Source organism: Bufo gargarizans, chromosome 4, assembly GCF_014858855.1.
Source record: "Bufo gargarizans isolate SCDJY-AF-19 chromosome 4, ASM1485885v1, whole genome shotgun sequence".
Lineage (NCBI taxonomy): Eukaryota > Metazoa > Chordata > Amphibia > Anura > Bufonidae > Bufo > Bufo gargarizans.
This window is the reverse complement of record NC_058083.1, coordinates 204,975,608-204,988,816: the sequence shown is the minus strand read 5'-3', so window position 1 is coordinate 204,988,816 and position 13,209 is coordinate 204,975,608. Positions and strand designations below refer to the sequence as shown.

Genomic DNA, 13,209 nt, shown 5'->3' with positions numbered 1-13,209 from the left:
GAGGATCCATTAGGAGACATTCTTGCAGATTAAATTCTTTTTCACAGACATGTACAGGCACTGAATGCAGCACTACTTTTCCCATCAAGCTAATAGCCTTGGTGAAACCTAATGGACCCCATTATAGGTTAATATGGTCCATTGGACGTCCGTAATGAAAACCATGCTGATGTGAACAGAGCCTCCTAGTGCACTGGTAACTTTTTACTTATTTTACTATACTATACAATCCAGCAAGCAGCTTTCACCAATGTACTGTTTTGCTTGTGGTGACTATTACCTATATTAGATTCTGGGTGATCTACATTTGGCAACAAACATTAGGTAAAAGTTGTTTTCGGCAAACTGAAACAACATTCTTGTCTGAGCGGCCCCAAACTCCTTTACAAAGAAAGACATCAGTGGAAAAAAGCATCTGGTCAGCTGCTGCCAAAGGGGTCTTATTTGCACCTTCTCATTAAAACAAGTATGTATGCTTTCCTTATAGTTACAGCAAAGGGCATCTGTCAGCAGATGAAACTGGCTGAACTGTTGAATGTGTGCTTGGCAGCTGAAGGCATCTGTGTTTGTCCCATATTCATATGTGCCAGTGCCCTCCCGAACCCTTGCTACACCCCTGCAGTATTGCTAATATAAATTATGTTTTAATATATGCAAATTAGCCTCTAGGAGAAACTGGGGCGTTGCCATTACACCTAGAGGCTCTGCTCCCTCTGCAACTGCCGAACACTCTGCACTTTGATTGACAGGGTCAGGCATTATAAATGTCATCACACATGGCCCTGTCAAAGTGGAGAGGGCACAGCCATTGCAGAGAGAGCTTCATTGCTCCTAGAGGCACATTTGCATATATTAAAACTTCATTTTTCTCACAATGCGAACACATATGAGCATGAGTCCAACACAGATGCCTTCAGCTACCAAGTGCACATGCAACAGGACAGCCAGTTTTATAGGCACAAATCTGCTGACAGACACCCTTTTGTTGACATTTGACATTTACCATAATGCAGCAAATTTTAACTTTAGGGTGGGTCAAGTTAGTAAAGCAGAAACATCCAAAGAAGGCAGCAGGCGCATAGCAATTACCCACTCCCGACTTGGAGAGGTAGTGACGATAAATAACAATACAGGACTCTTATGATGCCATGTTATTGGAATGAGTAAAATTACAGGGAATGTCACTGCAGTATTTTGAATGAGTAAACATTATACAGGAGAGGCCCTGCTGCCGTTTGGTTGACTCTAGATAACTTCTGCCTCATCGCACATCCCCGTTACGTCCACGATCTTCTGTCAACTTTCGATGTTCTTTTATGCGCCTAACATTTTCGGAGAGGGAGCCTGATAAATGGCTACGGCTACTACTTCAAAGCAAGGCAGCATGAGTTGCGGGCCTGTAGGTGAGCTGACCCTGTAAAAGATTTGAGTTGTGGGCCTGCAGGCAAGATGACCCAGTAAAAGATTTTAGCTCCAGGCCTGCTGGTGAGCTGACCCTGTTAAACATTATATTCTAGTGCCTGCGGGTGAGCTGACCCTGTAAAACATTATATGTGAGGGCCTGCAGCTGAGCTGACCCTCTAAAAAGTTCTATGCGAGGGCCTGCATGTGAGCTGACCCTGTAAAAGATTTCAGTTGCAGGCCTGCATGTGAGCTGACCCAATAAAAGATTTGAGTTGCAGGACTGCAAGTGAGCTGACCCAGTAAAAGATTTTAGGTGCGGGCCTGCTGGTGAGCTGAGGTGGAACCGACAAACCCAACTTGATTTTGATGGCTGCATTAATCTGCAGGTGACCGTGATACAGCTCCACAGATTGTTTCCATCTGCATCTTTCTAAACAATCTGTGGCCTTAGTCTTTTATCTAGACTCAGTGATTGTGCCACTATGTGGCTTCCTCATGCTGCCATCTCCACACCATGCAACCTTGCCACTCATTTGTATCACCATGCTGCTGCTGATGCTACTTAAAAGGCTTTAAACTGATCACTAAGCCCACAATTTAATTAGGGTTTTGTAATCGATAAACCCCACTTGCTTTTGTGGGCTACATCAGTGGCGTAGCTAGAAATGACTGGGCCCCACAGCAAATTTTTGAATGTGGCTCCATCCCACAGCCCCCATGCCTGCTAGTAAAGATCGCTCTCTCAGACTAGGGCCGGCAGCTGTTCCATCCATTTTATACACTGTCTATACTGTCACTGTATATAATTTAATTGTGTAATACTGTTGAGGGGGCCCTGACCAAATCCTTTAGTTCTCCTCCTCCTGGATGGGCTGCTTCTGGGTCAGGGCCCCAAAGCTGCAGCTTCCCCTGCTTCCCCTATAGCTACAGCCCTGGTCTGAATTAATCAGCTGCTGATGCAGCTTAAAGGACTTAAAGTGATCACCCGGCCCACAATCTAATTAAGGTTGTTTTGTGCACAAAACCAAAGTAAAAAAAAAAAATCGATTTTATAGGAAAAATGTATTGAAAACATTCTTTCCTGTATATTTACTTGTATATAAAGTGCAAATGCTGCCAAAAATTGCAAGGAAGAGGCATTCCGATACAACCTGTATATCATATAAAGGAGGGCCTCATTCACATTGAGTTGCGGTCCTGCAGGTGAGCTGACCCTGTAAAAGATTTTAGGTTTGGGCCTGCAGGTGAGCTGACCCTGTAAAAGATTTGAGTTGCGGGCCTGCAGGTGAGCGGACCCTGTAAAAAATTAGATGTAAGGGCCTGCTGATGAGAGGACCCTGTAAAAAATTAGATGTGAGGGCCTGCTGGTGAGCGGACTCTCTAAAAATATAGATGTGAGGGCCTGATGGTGAGTGGACCCTCTAAAAATTTAGATGTGAGGGGCTGCTGGTGAGCAGACCCTCTAAAAAATTCGATGTGAGGGCTTGCATGTGAGCGGACCGTCTAAACATTTTTATCTGAGGGCATGCTGTTAAGTGAACCCTCTAAAAACTTTTATCTGAGGGCCTGCTGGTGAGCGGACCTTCTAAAAAATTTGATGTGAGGGCCTGCTTGTGAGTGGATCCTCAAAAAAATTATGTATGAGAGCCTGCTGGTGAGCGGAACCTCTAAAAAAATTAGATGCGAGGGCCTGCTTGTGAGCGGACCCTATAAAATATTAGTTGTGAAGGCCTGCTGGTGAGCGGACCCTCTAAAATTTTTATTTGAAGGCCATATATGCGAGGGCATTATATGTGACGAATAAGCAATGCATGTTTATATGACGGAATAGGAGGAGGAGGCTGAGAAACAGAAGATTCAACGATATACCTGTCACAACCCTTGGTTAAGTTGTGCTTCTGTGTCTACACGTGTGGTTGCCGTTGGCAATGGTGTTTGCATGTGAGGCATTTTCCCTGGGTTGTGGTATTTCCCCATTTTTGGTTTGCACAGAGTTAATGTTTTGTGGTGGATGTGACCTCTGGCCTCTTTATATGTTGGTGTGTTGCTGCCTGAGGTCAGAGTTTGCTTGTCAGCCTGTGTTGGAGCTTTGCTCCCTGGCTGTATGTTTGATGTCTGTGTGAGCCACCCTTATTTGTGATTCTGTTTCCTTTGCTGTGTCAGTTTGTCCCCTCCATTGTGTTTCTGTTATTCCTCCCCCACCTGGTGTATGTAGTTTTGGTGTGGTCCCTGTTTGGAGGTTCGCATGGTGGTGTGATTGCTCCGGAAGGGGCTTGCTTTCCCGGAGGGGTTTAAGTGAAGGCAAGGCTGGGTTTCCCAGCCTGGAGCCTCCATCTCGGCTGCGGCAGGTAAGTGTTGATAGCATTGTTATGTTGCTGTGTGACTTACCTGCTGTACTGTTTCACCCATAGTCTTGCATCCTGTCAGCTACTGGGCCTCTGGAGACGCCTGCCATCCGTGTCGTGGATGCACAGGTATTCTCTGCCCTGTCATCATCTGTAGGACAATGCAGGGATTCCTAGATCTCTAGGCACGTGGGTATGAGTCCTCTAACACCTGAAGGGGGCTCATACAGTTAGGAGACTAGGGCCTGTTGAGGGAAGTGTTAGGAGGTGACCAGCTCCCTTTTCCCTGCATTGCGGCCTGGTAGCCAGAGCATTGCACGATGGGGGGTTCCCCCACTCCCTGTCGTGACAATACCATTGTTTGTGGTCGAAGGGGTGCATGGGAATACAGTCTATTAACTAGATTAAAAACAACACATATAAAGTGTCTTTATGTTCATCAGCATTCCCCTGGTGGGGTCGAGAAGTCATGATCAATCCAGGCCTTCTTCATTTTTATATGAGTCAACCTGTCAGCATTTTTTGTTGACAGGCAGATACGCTTATCTGTTATAATGCCACCTGCAGCACTAAATACACACTCAGACAAAATAATGGCAACAGGGCAGGCCAGCACCTCCAAAACGTAGAGCGCCAGTTCGTGCCACGTGTCCAGCTTAGACACCCAGTAATTGTAAGGCACTGTGGGATCATTGAGGACGCTGACACAGTCTGCTATGTACTCCTTCACCATCTTCCAAAAATGTTCTCTCCTTGTGGCAGTAGGCCACACATCAGGGTGAGGGTGCTGGTGGGGTGTCATGAAACTGTCCCAGGCTTTGAAGAGTGTTGCCCTGCATCTGTTGGAACTGCTGTGTGTTCCCTTTTTCTCCCCTCCTTGGTTGGCCAAGGAAGTACAGACTCTGCAGCCAGCGTTGTCAGATGGAATCAACAGGCAAGACGTTGATGTCGACATCAGGATGAATCTTCATTTCCTCCTCCTCTTCTGCCCATCCACGCTGAACAGATGGAATTAAAATTCCATGGGTACTACTCTATGTAGCAGAGGCAACTGTCTCCAGCTCCTCCTCTTCATGGTCCATTTCGCGCTGAGAAGACGAACTGAGGGTGGGTTGGCTATCACCCTGTTTAACGTCCTCCCCCATTTCCTTGTCTGCCATATTCAGAGCGTCGTCCTTAACTGTGAGCAGCGATCGTTTGAGTAGACACAGCAGTGGGATGGTTATGCTGATAATAGCATTATCGCCACTCACCATCTGTGGGAATTCATCAAAGTTTTTTAAAACCTCACAGAGGTCTGACATCAATGCCCACTCCTCGCTTGTGAATAGTGGCAGTTGACTCGAAAGGCGACGACCATGTTGCAGCTGGTATTCCACAACTGCCCTCTGCTGCTCACAAAGCCTAGCCAACATGTGGAACATAGAGTTCCAGCTTATGCTCACGTAGCACAACAGTCGGTGAGCTGGAAGCCGCAAGCACTGCTGCAGAGTTGACAGACTGGCTGAAGCTGTGGACGACTTGCGGAAATGAGCACAAGCGCGGCTCGCCTTCACTATTAGGTCTTGAAAATTGGGGTAGGTTTTGATAAATTGCTGAACCACTAAGTTTAAGACGTGGGCTAGGCATGGGATGTGTGTCAGGTTGCCAAGCTCCAAAGCCGCCACCAAGTTACGGCCATTGTCTGGTTGTAGATTGAGTGGCGAGAGCCACAGCTCCACTTCCTCACTCTGCTTATCCTCCTAACTTGATCTAACCACAACCTCAGTGATTGACAACTGTGTCTCATCATCATCCACCTCGTGAACAAATGATTGCCATTCACCACTGTCATCTTCTTGAGACTGTGAAGGCTCAAGAGGTTGGGAATCAGGGCACAATATCTCAGGTCCCTCTGAAAGCGTGCTGGGCGCGAGGGCCAAAATGTAATAGTGGCGCTGTAAAGAGCTCCTCGGAATATCCGAGTGTGGGATCACTCATTTGGCAAGATTCTCCATGGTGAGAGGAAGGATGACCAGAGTGAGGATTTGGTTGACCAGACTCTTGGCTACAGAGACTGGACTTGGTGGAAGAGAGGGTGGTGCTTAACCGACTGGAAGCATTATCTTCAGCAATCCAACCGACCAACTGTTCGCAATGGTCCGACTTGGACAGTGTTGCCCTGCGCCGCCCAGCTAAGTTGGACATGAAGCTGGGTACGGAGGATTTTTGTCACAGAAACCCACAGAATATGGACACTATATTAGGGACAGATTATTGGAATTTGCCCTAAAGAAACAGTTTTCGGATGGTGTACTGTATATGTTTCAGAACACCACAGAATATGGACACTATTTAAGGGCCAGATTATTGGAATCTGCCGTAAAGACACTGTTTTCTGATGTAGTTTATATTTATATTTTTCACTATATCTGGGCCTGACAACCACACAAGGTGTTGAAGCGCAGATCACACAATTCACGATTGCAGTCTTGACAGCAAAAATGTGGATAGGATTATGGGAGAATTTTTTTTCTGTATTTTCATGTTTTCCATATATTTGGGCCTTACAACCACACAAGGTATTGAGGCGCAGATCACACAATTCACGAATTACACCTTCTGTATAGCAGAAAAAATCGCTATTTCGCAAAGTATAAAAAATAAATTTGAGTACTACTTTGCACAATTAAATTGCTGCCACAACACTCAATAGTCCTTAAAAGGAATTTTGGGTCTTTGAAACATTATTCACTGGAATATATTGAGATCACAATCTCCCTACACTATCTGTCCCTTCCTAAGTGCAGCTCTCCCTGACTCGCATTGAGACAAACTGTCGTCATCGGGTGCTATATAGCACCAGATGATGCGTTCCGGCCAGCCAAACACTGGCTACTGGCATTACAGTGATGGCAGCACTTACTGCACGTTTATTGGCTGCTTAACAGCCGCAAAACTTGCGGGGAGGAGACTCAAGCATGCCGCTCGAGTACATGTGGTACTCGGCCGAGTACTGCCATGTGCCGAGCATAGCGATGCTCGAGCCGAACAGGTATTCGGCCGAGCATGCTCACTCACCACTAGTTAAATATCAAGTTAAAGTTTGATATACCCATAACTGTATATGATGCTTTGTTTTCCAGGATCTTCGTGCTTGCCCTGTTAATTTTGATGGTGCGTTGCATGACTGCCTGCTGCCTCCAGTGTTGTGTAAAGAGACAGGCAAAATTGTCTTCTAGAAATATGGTTACAGTAGTCTCTCTGAGTGGCTCATGTTCTATATATGGTATGTCAATTTATGAAAATTTTACCTTTCTTAAAATTCAGTTGGAACAGCATATGAACAATAGTGTCCTATCTTATTTACCTAAGGACAAAAATATGGGAAAGCCTGTGATTGCATTGTAAAATGGATCTTCTTTCTGTTTACAATTAGTTCACAGTGATGGAAAATGTAGGGTCATTACCAGTCAACAAATATTACATTGAGTACATATAGTCACTGTACTTGCAACAAAATTAGCATAAACCAATAGTACATGTGAGTGTAAGAAACTTTGTTATGCTGTTTATCTTAGAGGAAAATGCCTGTTTCTCCCTCTAGCAACTAATTTCTTCTCCCCTCTACATAGACTTCCATGGGGCTATGTAATCTGATCCTTCAGTGCGCCGACAGTCTGTCTCCTCTCGCAACATAAATTTAGCAGACAATGTTAGTTGAGAGGGGGGAGAAAGAGCATTTTTTTCTTATATTTACCTGACCTATTGATTTATGTAATTTGTTTAGTTGACAGTTTAAGAATTAAGCTTGAGATGCATTGGACTATTTCTAAACTGTGCACAATAGATGGTGCATGTGGTCTTTCGGCATTGTATATACAGATAACTTTTTTTCTTTCCTACAGTGACAGAGTCTCCCCAGTGCCCCCACCCCCAGTCATGGTCCTCTCATCGAACTTCAGATTCATCTGCTTCTTCTGCATCAGTTGGGGAATTGGAGTTACGAGCTCCTCCTTCATATGAAGAGTTGTTCACCAATAAAATATGTTGATTACAAATGTGAACAACATGTCTAGTTTTGCTAAACATGTTTGTTCCCCCTGAACCCTTTTGTTAAAGGAACAAGCTAGATTAAAGTAAATCAATGATTATATGGCTTACAAATTGATTTCTAGAATGTGGTTGTAAGTTGTCAACAAGTTCTTTATTAGTCCAGCGCACAACTTGGGACATAAAAGTCAAAAATGTTCTTAATATTTACCATTAACTATAGATTTATTATTATTGTAACGGATCTCCTGGCACCCCGACTGGGTACCTCCGTCGAATGATGCTCCTAGCGCTTCCCGAGGACTCCAAGCACTCCACTTGACACCGTACGCACTGCAGACCCCACGTACCGCCGAAGCTTGGTTGAGGTCTCGCCGTCTCCTACCTACCCTGGACCTACGACAAGGCTCCAGGCTCCAGTGGGTCAACCTCTCCTAAATCCAGAGAGCAGGAACAGCTCTTACAAGAGCTAATAGTATAGCCAGGGGAGTATAGCAAATCTTCAGCATATAGCAATCCCCAGTGTCGATCAGTTACTCAAACACCAGCTTCAACATGATGAAGGGTAAAACAAAACTCTTTATTGAACACACAGCATTGACTTATACACATTTTTCAACAAGGTTACCACCCACAGGGTTTTGTAAAAACAACCAATAAACACGTACAATACACTCAGACAAAAACCTCCCCTCTGCCTGTGAGACAATTACCTTTGATGCAATTGTATCACAGGCAGGAGAATACACAGTGTCTTCTGTCCTGAAGACAACCGAGGAGTAATTCTATTATCTCTCAGGACAAAGGGAAATCGCCAATACACACGTGGGGACAATATGACAGACATCACTACTCAAATATATAATGTTCCACCTTTTACAGTACACATAGACATTTAACATATCCCAAAATGGCACGAATTAGACCAGGGGTTCAAAAGTTACTAAAAGTCCTTTGTGAACAAAGGAAGCCTGGCTGATGAGAGGGCCCATAATCCTGGGGCAAGAGGCTGGTAGCCAGGATTCTCCACCACCCAGTGGCGAGGTTGGTTTTGTCACAATTATTATCGCTGAGTGGTGCATCATCGAACTTAGGCCTATTCACTTCATGTTTCCTTATGAATCACCAAACAAGTGGCCACCGTCTTGAGGAGTATGAGTGAATGTTTTATTATCCTGTTAGAAGTGAGGAACTTAAAGAAGAACTGAGTTGCTCCTAGGCCATATGACCAATGAATGTGACGTCACTGGCCTAGGAAGAGGCCAACAACAGATCAGTGAAGGGGTAAGTGCAGAAGTTAATTAGAACCCTACTGATTTAAAATTGATACTAGAGTTGAGCAAATTGAATCCAACAAACTGGAATTCGATCCGAATTTCAGGATAAATTCAATTCACCGCAAAGTCAAATTTCCTTGTGCTTCGTGGTAGTGAATCGATTTAACCTGAAATAGTGTAAAAAAAATAAAAATAATAATACTTACCTCCTCCATTTGCTCGCAACGGGCTTGCCACTGCCATCTTGATTGAAGATCTCGGACAAAATCCCGTGCCTTGTAAAGTATGACATCACCACGTCAGTCGGCGGGATGACGTCATCACGGGCCACACAGGATTTTGCACCAGATCTTCAAGATGGAGGCAGCCGGCCATCGCAAGAAAATGGAGGCTATTGCAGCTCCCTGTCATTGCACCCACTACTTACAAAGAAAAGCACTTCATGACAAAGTAATTTGCCACGAAGCAATTTTATTTATTTTTTTATTCGGCAAAGCAGCCGAATCAAAATTTACCAAAACTTCACTCATCTCTAATTGATACATATCCCGAGGATAGTTTTTCAACATAAAACCACTTTAAATGCTTGTATTATTCATGAATAAAAATACTGGATTATCTTTTCTTAGGATTCTATTCTTATGCTGTTCCTCTGTTATTTCTCCAGGAAATATATGAATAAATTGACAATTGGGTGTTACAATTTGAAGGTTTGTCCAAAATACTCTAATACTGTCCAACCGATACTGGCATGACCAGACTGTATAAATATACACCTGTAGTGGCTATTCTTTGGTACTGCAGCTCACTTACCATTCATTTGAATAGGGGCTAACCTGCAGTACTCGAAAATGGCCAATACACAGTGTAGCTGTGGTGTCCCAGTTCCTTACATTCTTTACTTCCTAAACCACAAGTGCCACTAACAGCTAATCATGAGGGTGTCATTTTTCGGCCCCCACTAATCTGATATTAGTGACCCATCCTATGGATAGGTCATCAGTATGTTAGTCCCAGAAGACCCCTTTAAAGGTTATCAGTCACAGACAGATTCTTGAATGTTAGGGATAGAGAACTGTGTCATTAATAGGCCCAATGTACTAACTTATTTCAGTTTTACATATGTCTTGCCAGATGTCAATGAATGTCACCATTTAATATATGACAATACTCAGTAGGGTATCTTAAACATAATAGAGTTTTTTTATGAAGCCCTGCAATTCTGGTTTCGAGAAGTAAAAAAAAAAAAAGGGTTTTGCAACTTTGTGCAAAAATGTTATCTTTTGGTATTTTTACACCACTGCTATGTCATTGAGGTGACGTTCACTCAAGTGGGTGGGGAGGGCCGGAATGGCATCAAAACATCACTAAACATGCTGTATTTAAAGATGCTTTAAAACTGAGTTCAATAATTCCCCTCCAATGTATCCTTTGATTTTATATGAATTTCAATAAAGCAGTTCTTAAGGAATAAAATGGTTACGGAAATTCTTCTTCCATTTAGATGATGTAAAGTCTGACATTAAGGTCCCTGCATGAGTCATTTATCAGAGGATGGATGACATTTGGGTCATTCAGCCTTTAGGCTTTTAATGTATAATTCATTTTTTAACCAACCCCTTTCAAACTTCTTTGTGTAACCCCATATTCTTTCCAGACGTATTTGGCACAGATATGCTATTTTGTTAGATAAACATTGGTGACTTTCTCAAGAACATAAAAAATACAACCCAGTTTTTATTAAATATAATTTAAAATTCTTTATAATCATTTAAAAATTGCTAATTCACATATCTTAGTACATTGGTTAATTTTATGGTGAACGTTGAACTAAAAATTCATATCTACAGCAATGCAGTAATTGATGTTGCCCATCTCAGACATTGATGGCATATCACCAGGATATATCATCATTGTTAGGTAGGTGCCGGTCCCACTCCTATCCCTAGAATGGGTTCCCATTCACAATAGCACGCTCAGCTATTTTTGGAAGTCCCATAGCATTTGTCACGTGCTGGAGGCCCAATACAGACCTCCGGGACGTCATGAAAACAGGCAAGATTCAGACCAGGGACCAACAGAATACTTTATTGCACATGTGATTAATGAACATGACAGTACTGAAAAGCAAGCTCGGCAATAGTGGTAGCACTACCACAGAACCAAGTGAACCGGCAGACCAGAGGCAAAACCCAGAGGGCAGAGAGCCAGTGAGCCATGTTCTTCACAGAGCCCCTGGTGGTGGGGATGAACTGGGCTGATGGCTCACTGGTCGCACCTCCAGGAAGGTCCCGATACACTTGATCTCTACCTGCAGAGAACCACGCTTGTGATACCACCAGCGGAAACAGACAACAGAACTGCAATCCAAGCAAACATAGGGCTTGGAACAGACAAAAATACAAACGGGAACCAGCACAGAAGCAGATGCCTTGGACCCCATGCAGAACGGAAGCATAGCGGTCACAGGCAGAGCTGCACACAGACAAGAGAGAAGGAGAACCCAGGAGCCCTCTCACAAAGGCAGGACAAACACAGGAACAGAAGCAGTAAGGCACTGCAGGACAGACATGGATCAGAAGCTGCCAGGCTGGACATGGAACAGGCAGGATCGGAAGCAGTTTAGCACTGCCAGGCTATGAGACGCAGTTAGAGCACTGCTAGGCTAAACATGGACAGAGGAGATCAAGGCACAGAACAGGTTAAGAAGATCAGACAAGGCAATAACATCAACACCATCACAGGACAGGTACAGAAGAGCAGACAAAGCAACAACAACAGTACTTTACCAGGAGAGACCACACAAAAGGGCAGATGGCAAAAAAAAACTAGGTCAGCAGCAAGGGGCTACATTCAGCAAGGCACAGGAACAGACTGACCCCCTGAGTGAGCAGGAAGGTGCTACACCCAGCAAGACACAAGATAGAATGACCACCAGCCCCACAGCTCACAGATAGAAATAGCTGAACGAAGAGGCACCTGGGCACCTGATAATCCACACCCAGGAACAGGCCAGGGATTACTAACCCCACCAGAACCAAACAGGGAGGGGAGCCTGCATGAACAGAGAAGTGAACACACAGGTTGCAGTACTGGATGTTGCCTCTGGCAACCAGCAAACACTGAGTCACCCGCATCTAGTACGCCGGAGGACAAACAACCCATGATACAAACACAAATGCATCCATATTCAAATCCTGTACACACAAGGCCGCAGCCAGCACACATCGCAGAACCAACATGCATGGGAACACCCACAGCCAGTACACAAAGCGCATGCAGCCAGCCTGCACGGCACTGGCGACAGGAACCACAGAGATGCAGACATGGAAATCCACAACACAGGCCACAGTTCACACACAACACCGCAGCCAGCACGCAGTCCCAAGCAACCAGCATACATAGGGGCCAGCCTGCAGCAAGTACGCAACAGAGCCTGCAGCCAGCCTACACAGCCACAACTGTCACAGTGAACCGCACTGTGACAGCAGTGATTAGAGGGTGCACTGGGCATGCACTGCCACCTCTTCTTTAACCGCTAAAGAACTGCTGGAAATAGCTGAGCGGAACTCTCAGGGGTAAACTGAGTGTGGCTGCCCTTGCGCTGAAAACTTGCTCTCAATTTGGGGGGCTGTTCTGGAGATAGGTACAGGTTCCACCTTTGGGACTCACTCCAATCTGACATGGATGGCATATTCTAGTGATATGTCATCAATGTCTGAGATGGGAATACCCCTTTAAGTACAAGAAATCTAACTTTTAATGCCATCTTTGTTTTCATGGTATGACCTTTTTAATTCTTCAATGCAGTATTAAAAAAAAAATGGTATGTAAACTGAGAAAAGGGCATGAGCGAGGACAGACTATGGCAATTTATTCAGCACTGGCTTTTTTTACTATTAGGACCAAGTCTTTGGATACAATCACAGCCTTGTATAAGTTTCCTTTATCATAGTCAATCTTTTTTTCCATGCAGTCCAGACACATACATTAAATGGCTTCCTATAAATATTGTCCCTACCCTGTGTAACAATCAAGTGAATTGTAATCTTTTTTTGGACCAAGATCATTAAGAATAAATATATTTAGATGTACACAGCTTTATTATGTATTGGCACTATACATCTCACCGATCATGAATGTATTCACTG

The 13,209-nt window shown here is 44.2% G+C and overlaps 1 protein-coding gene across 1 annotated transcript in view; it reads left to right on the top strand.

Annotated features, from left to right (window-relative positions):
* The window catches only part of TMEM207 (transmembrane protein 207), an 86,639-nt gene extending 78,719 nt beyond the window's left edge, over positions 1-7,920 (top strand). The window contains exons 4-5 of the mRNA XM_044292154.1: positions 6,875-7,017; positions 7,637-7,920. Coding sequence (XP_044148089.1) covers positions 6,875-7,017; positions 7,637-7,782 — 289 coding nt within the window. The 3' untranslated portion in view covers positions 7,783-7,920. The remainder of the gene's footprint in view (positions 1-6,874; positions 7,018-7,636) is intronic.
* The last annotated feature ends 5,289 nt before the right edge of the window (positions 7,921-13,209 follow it).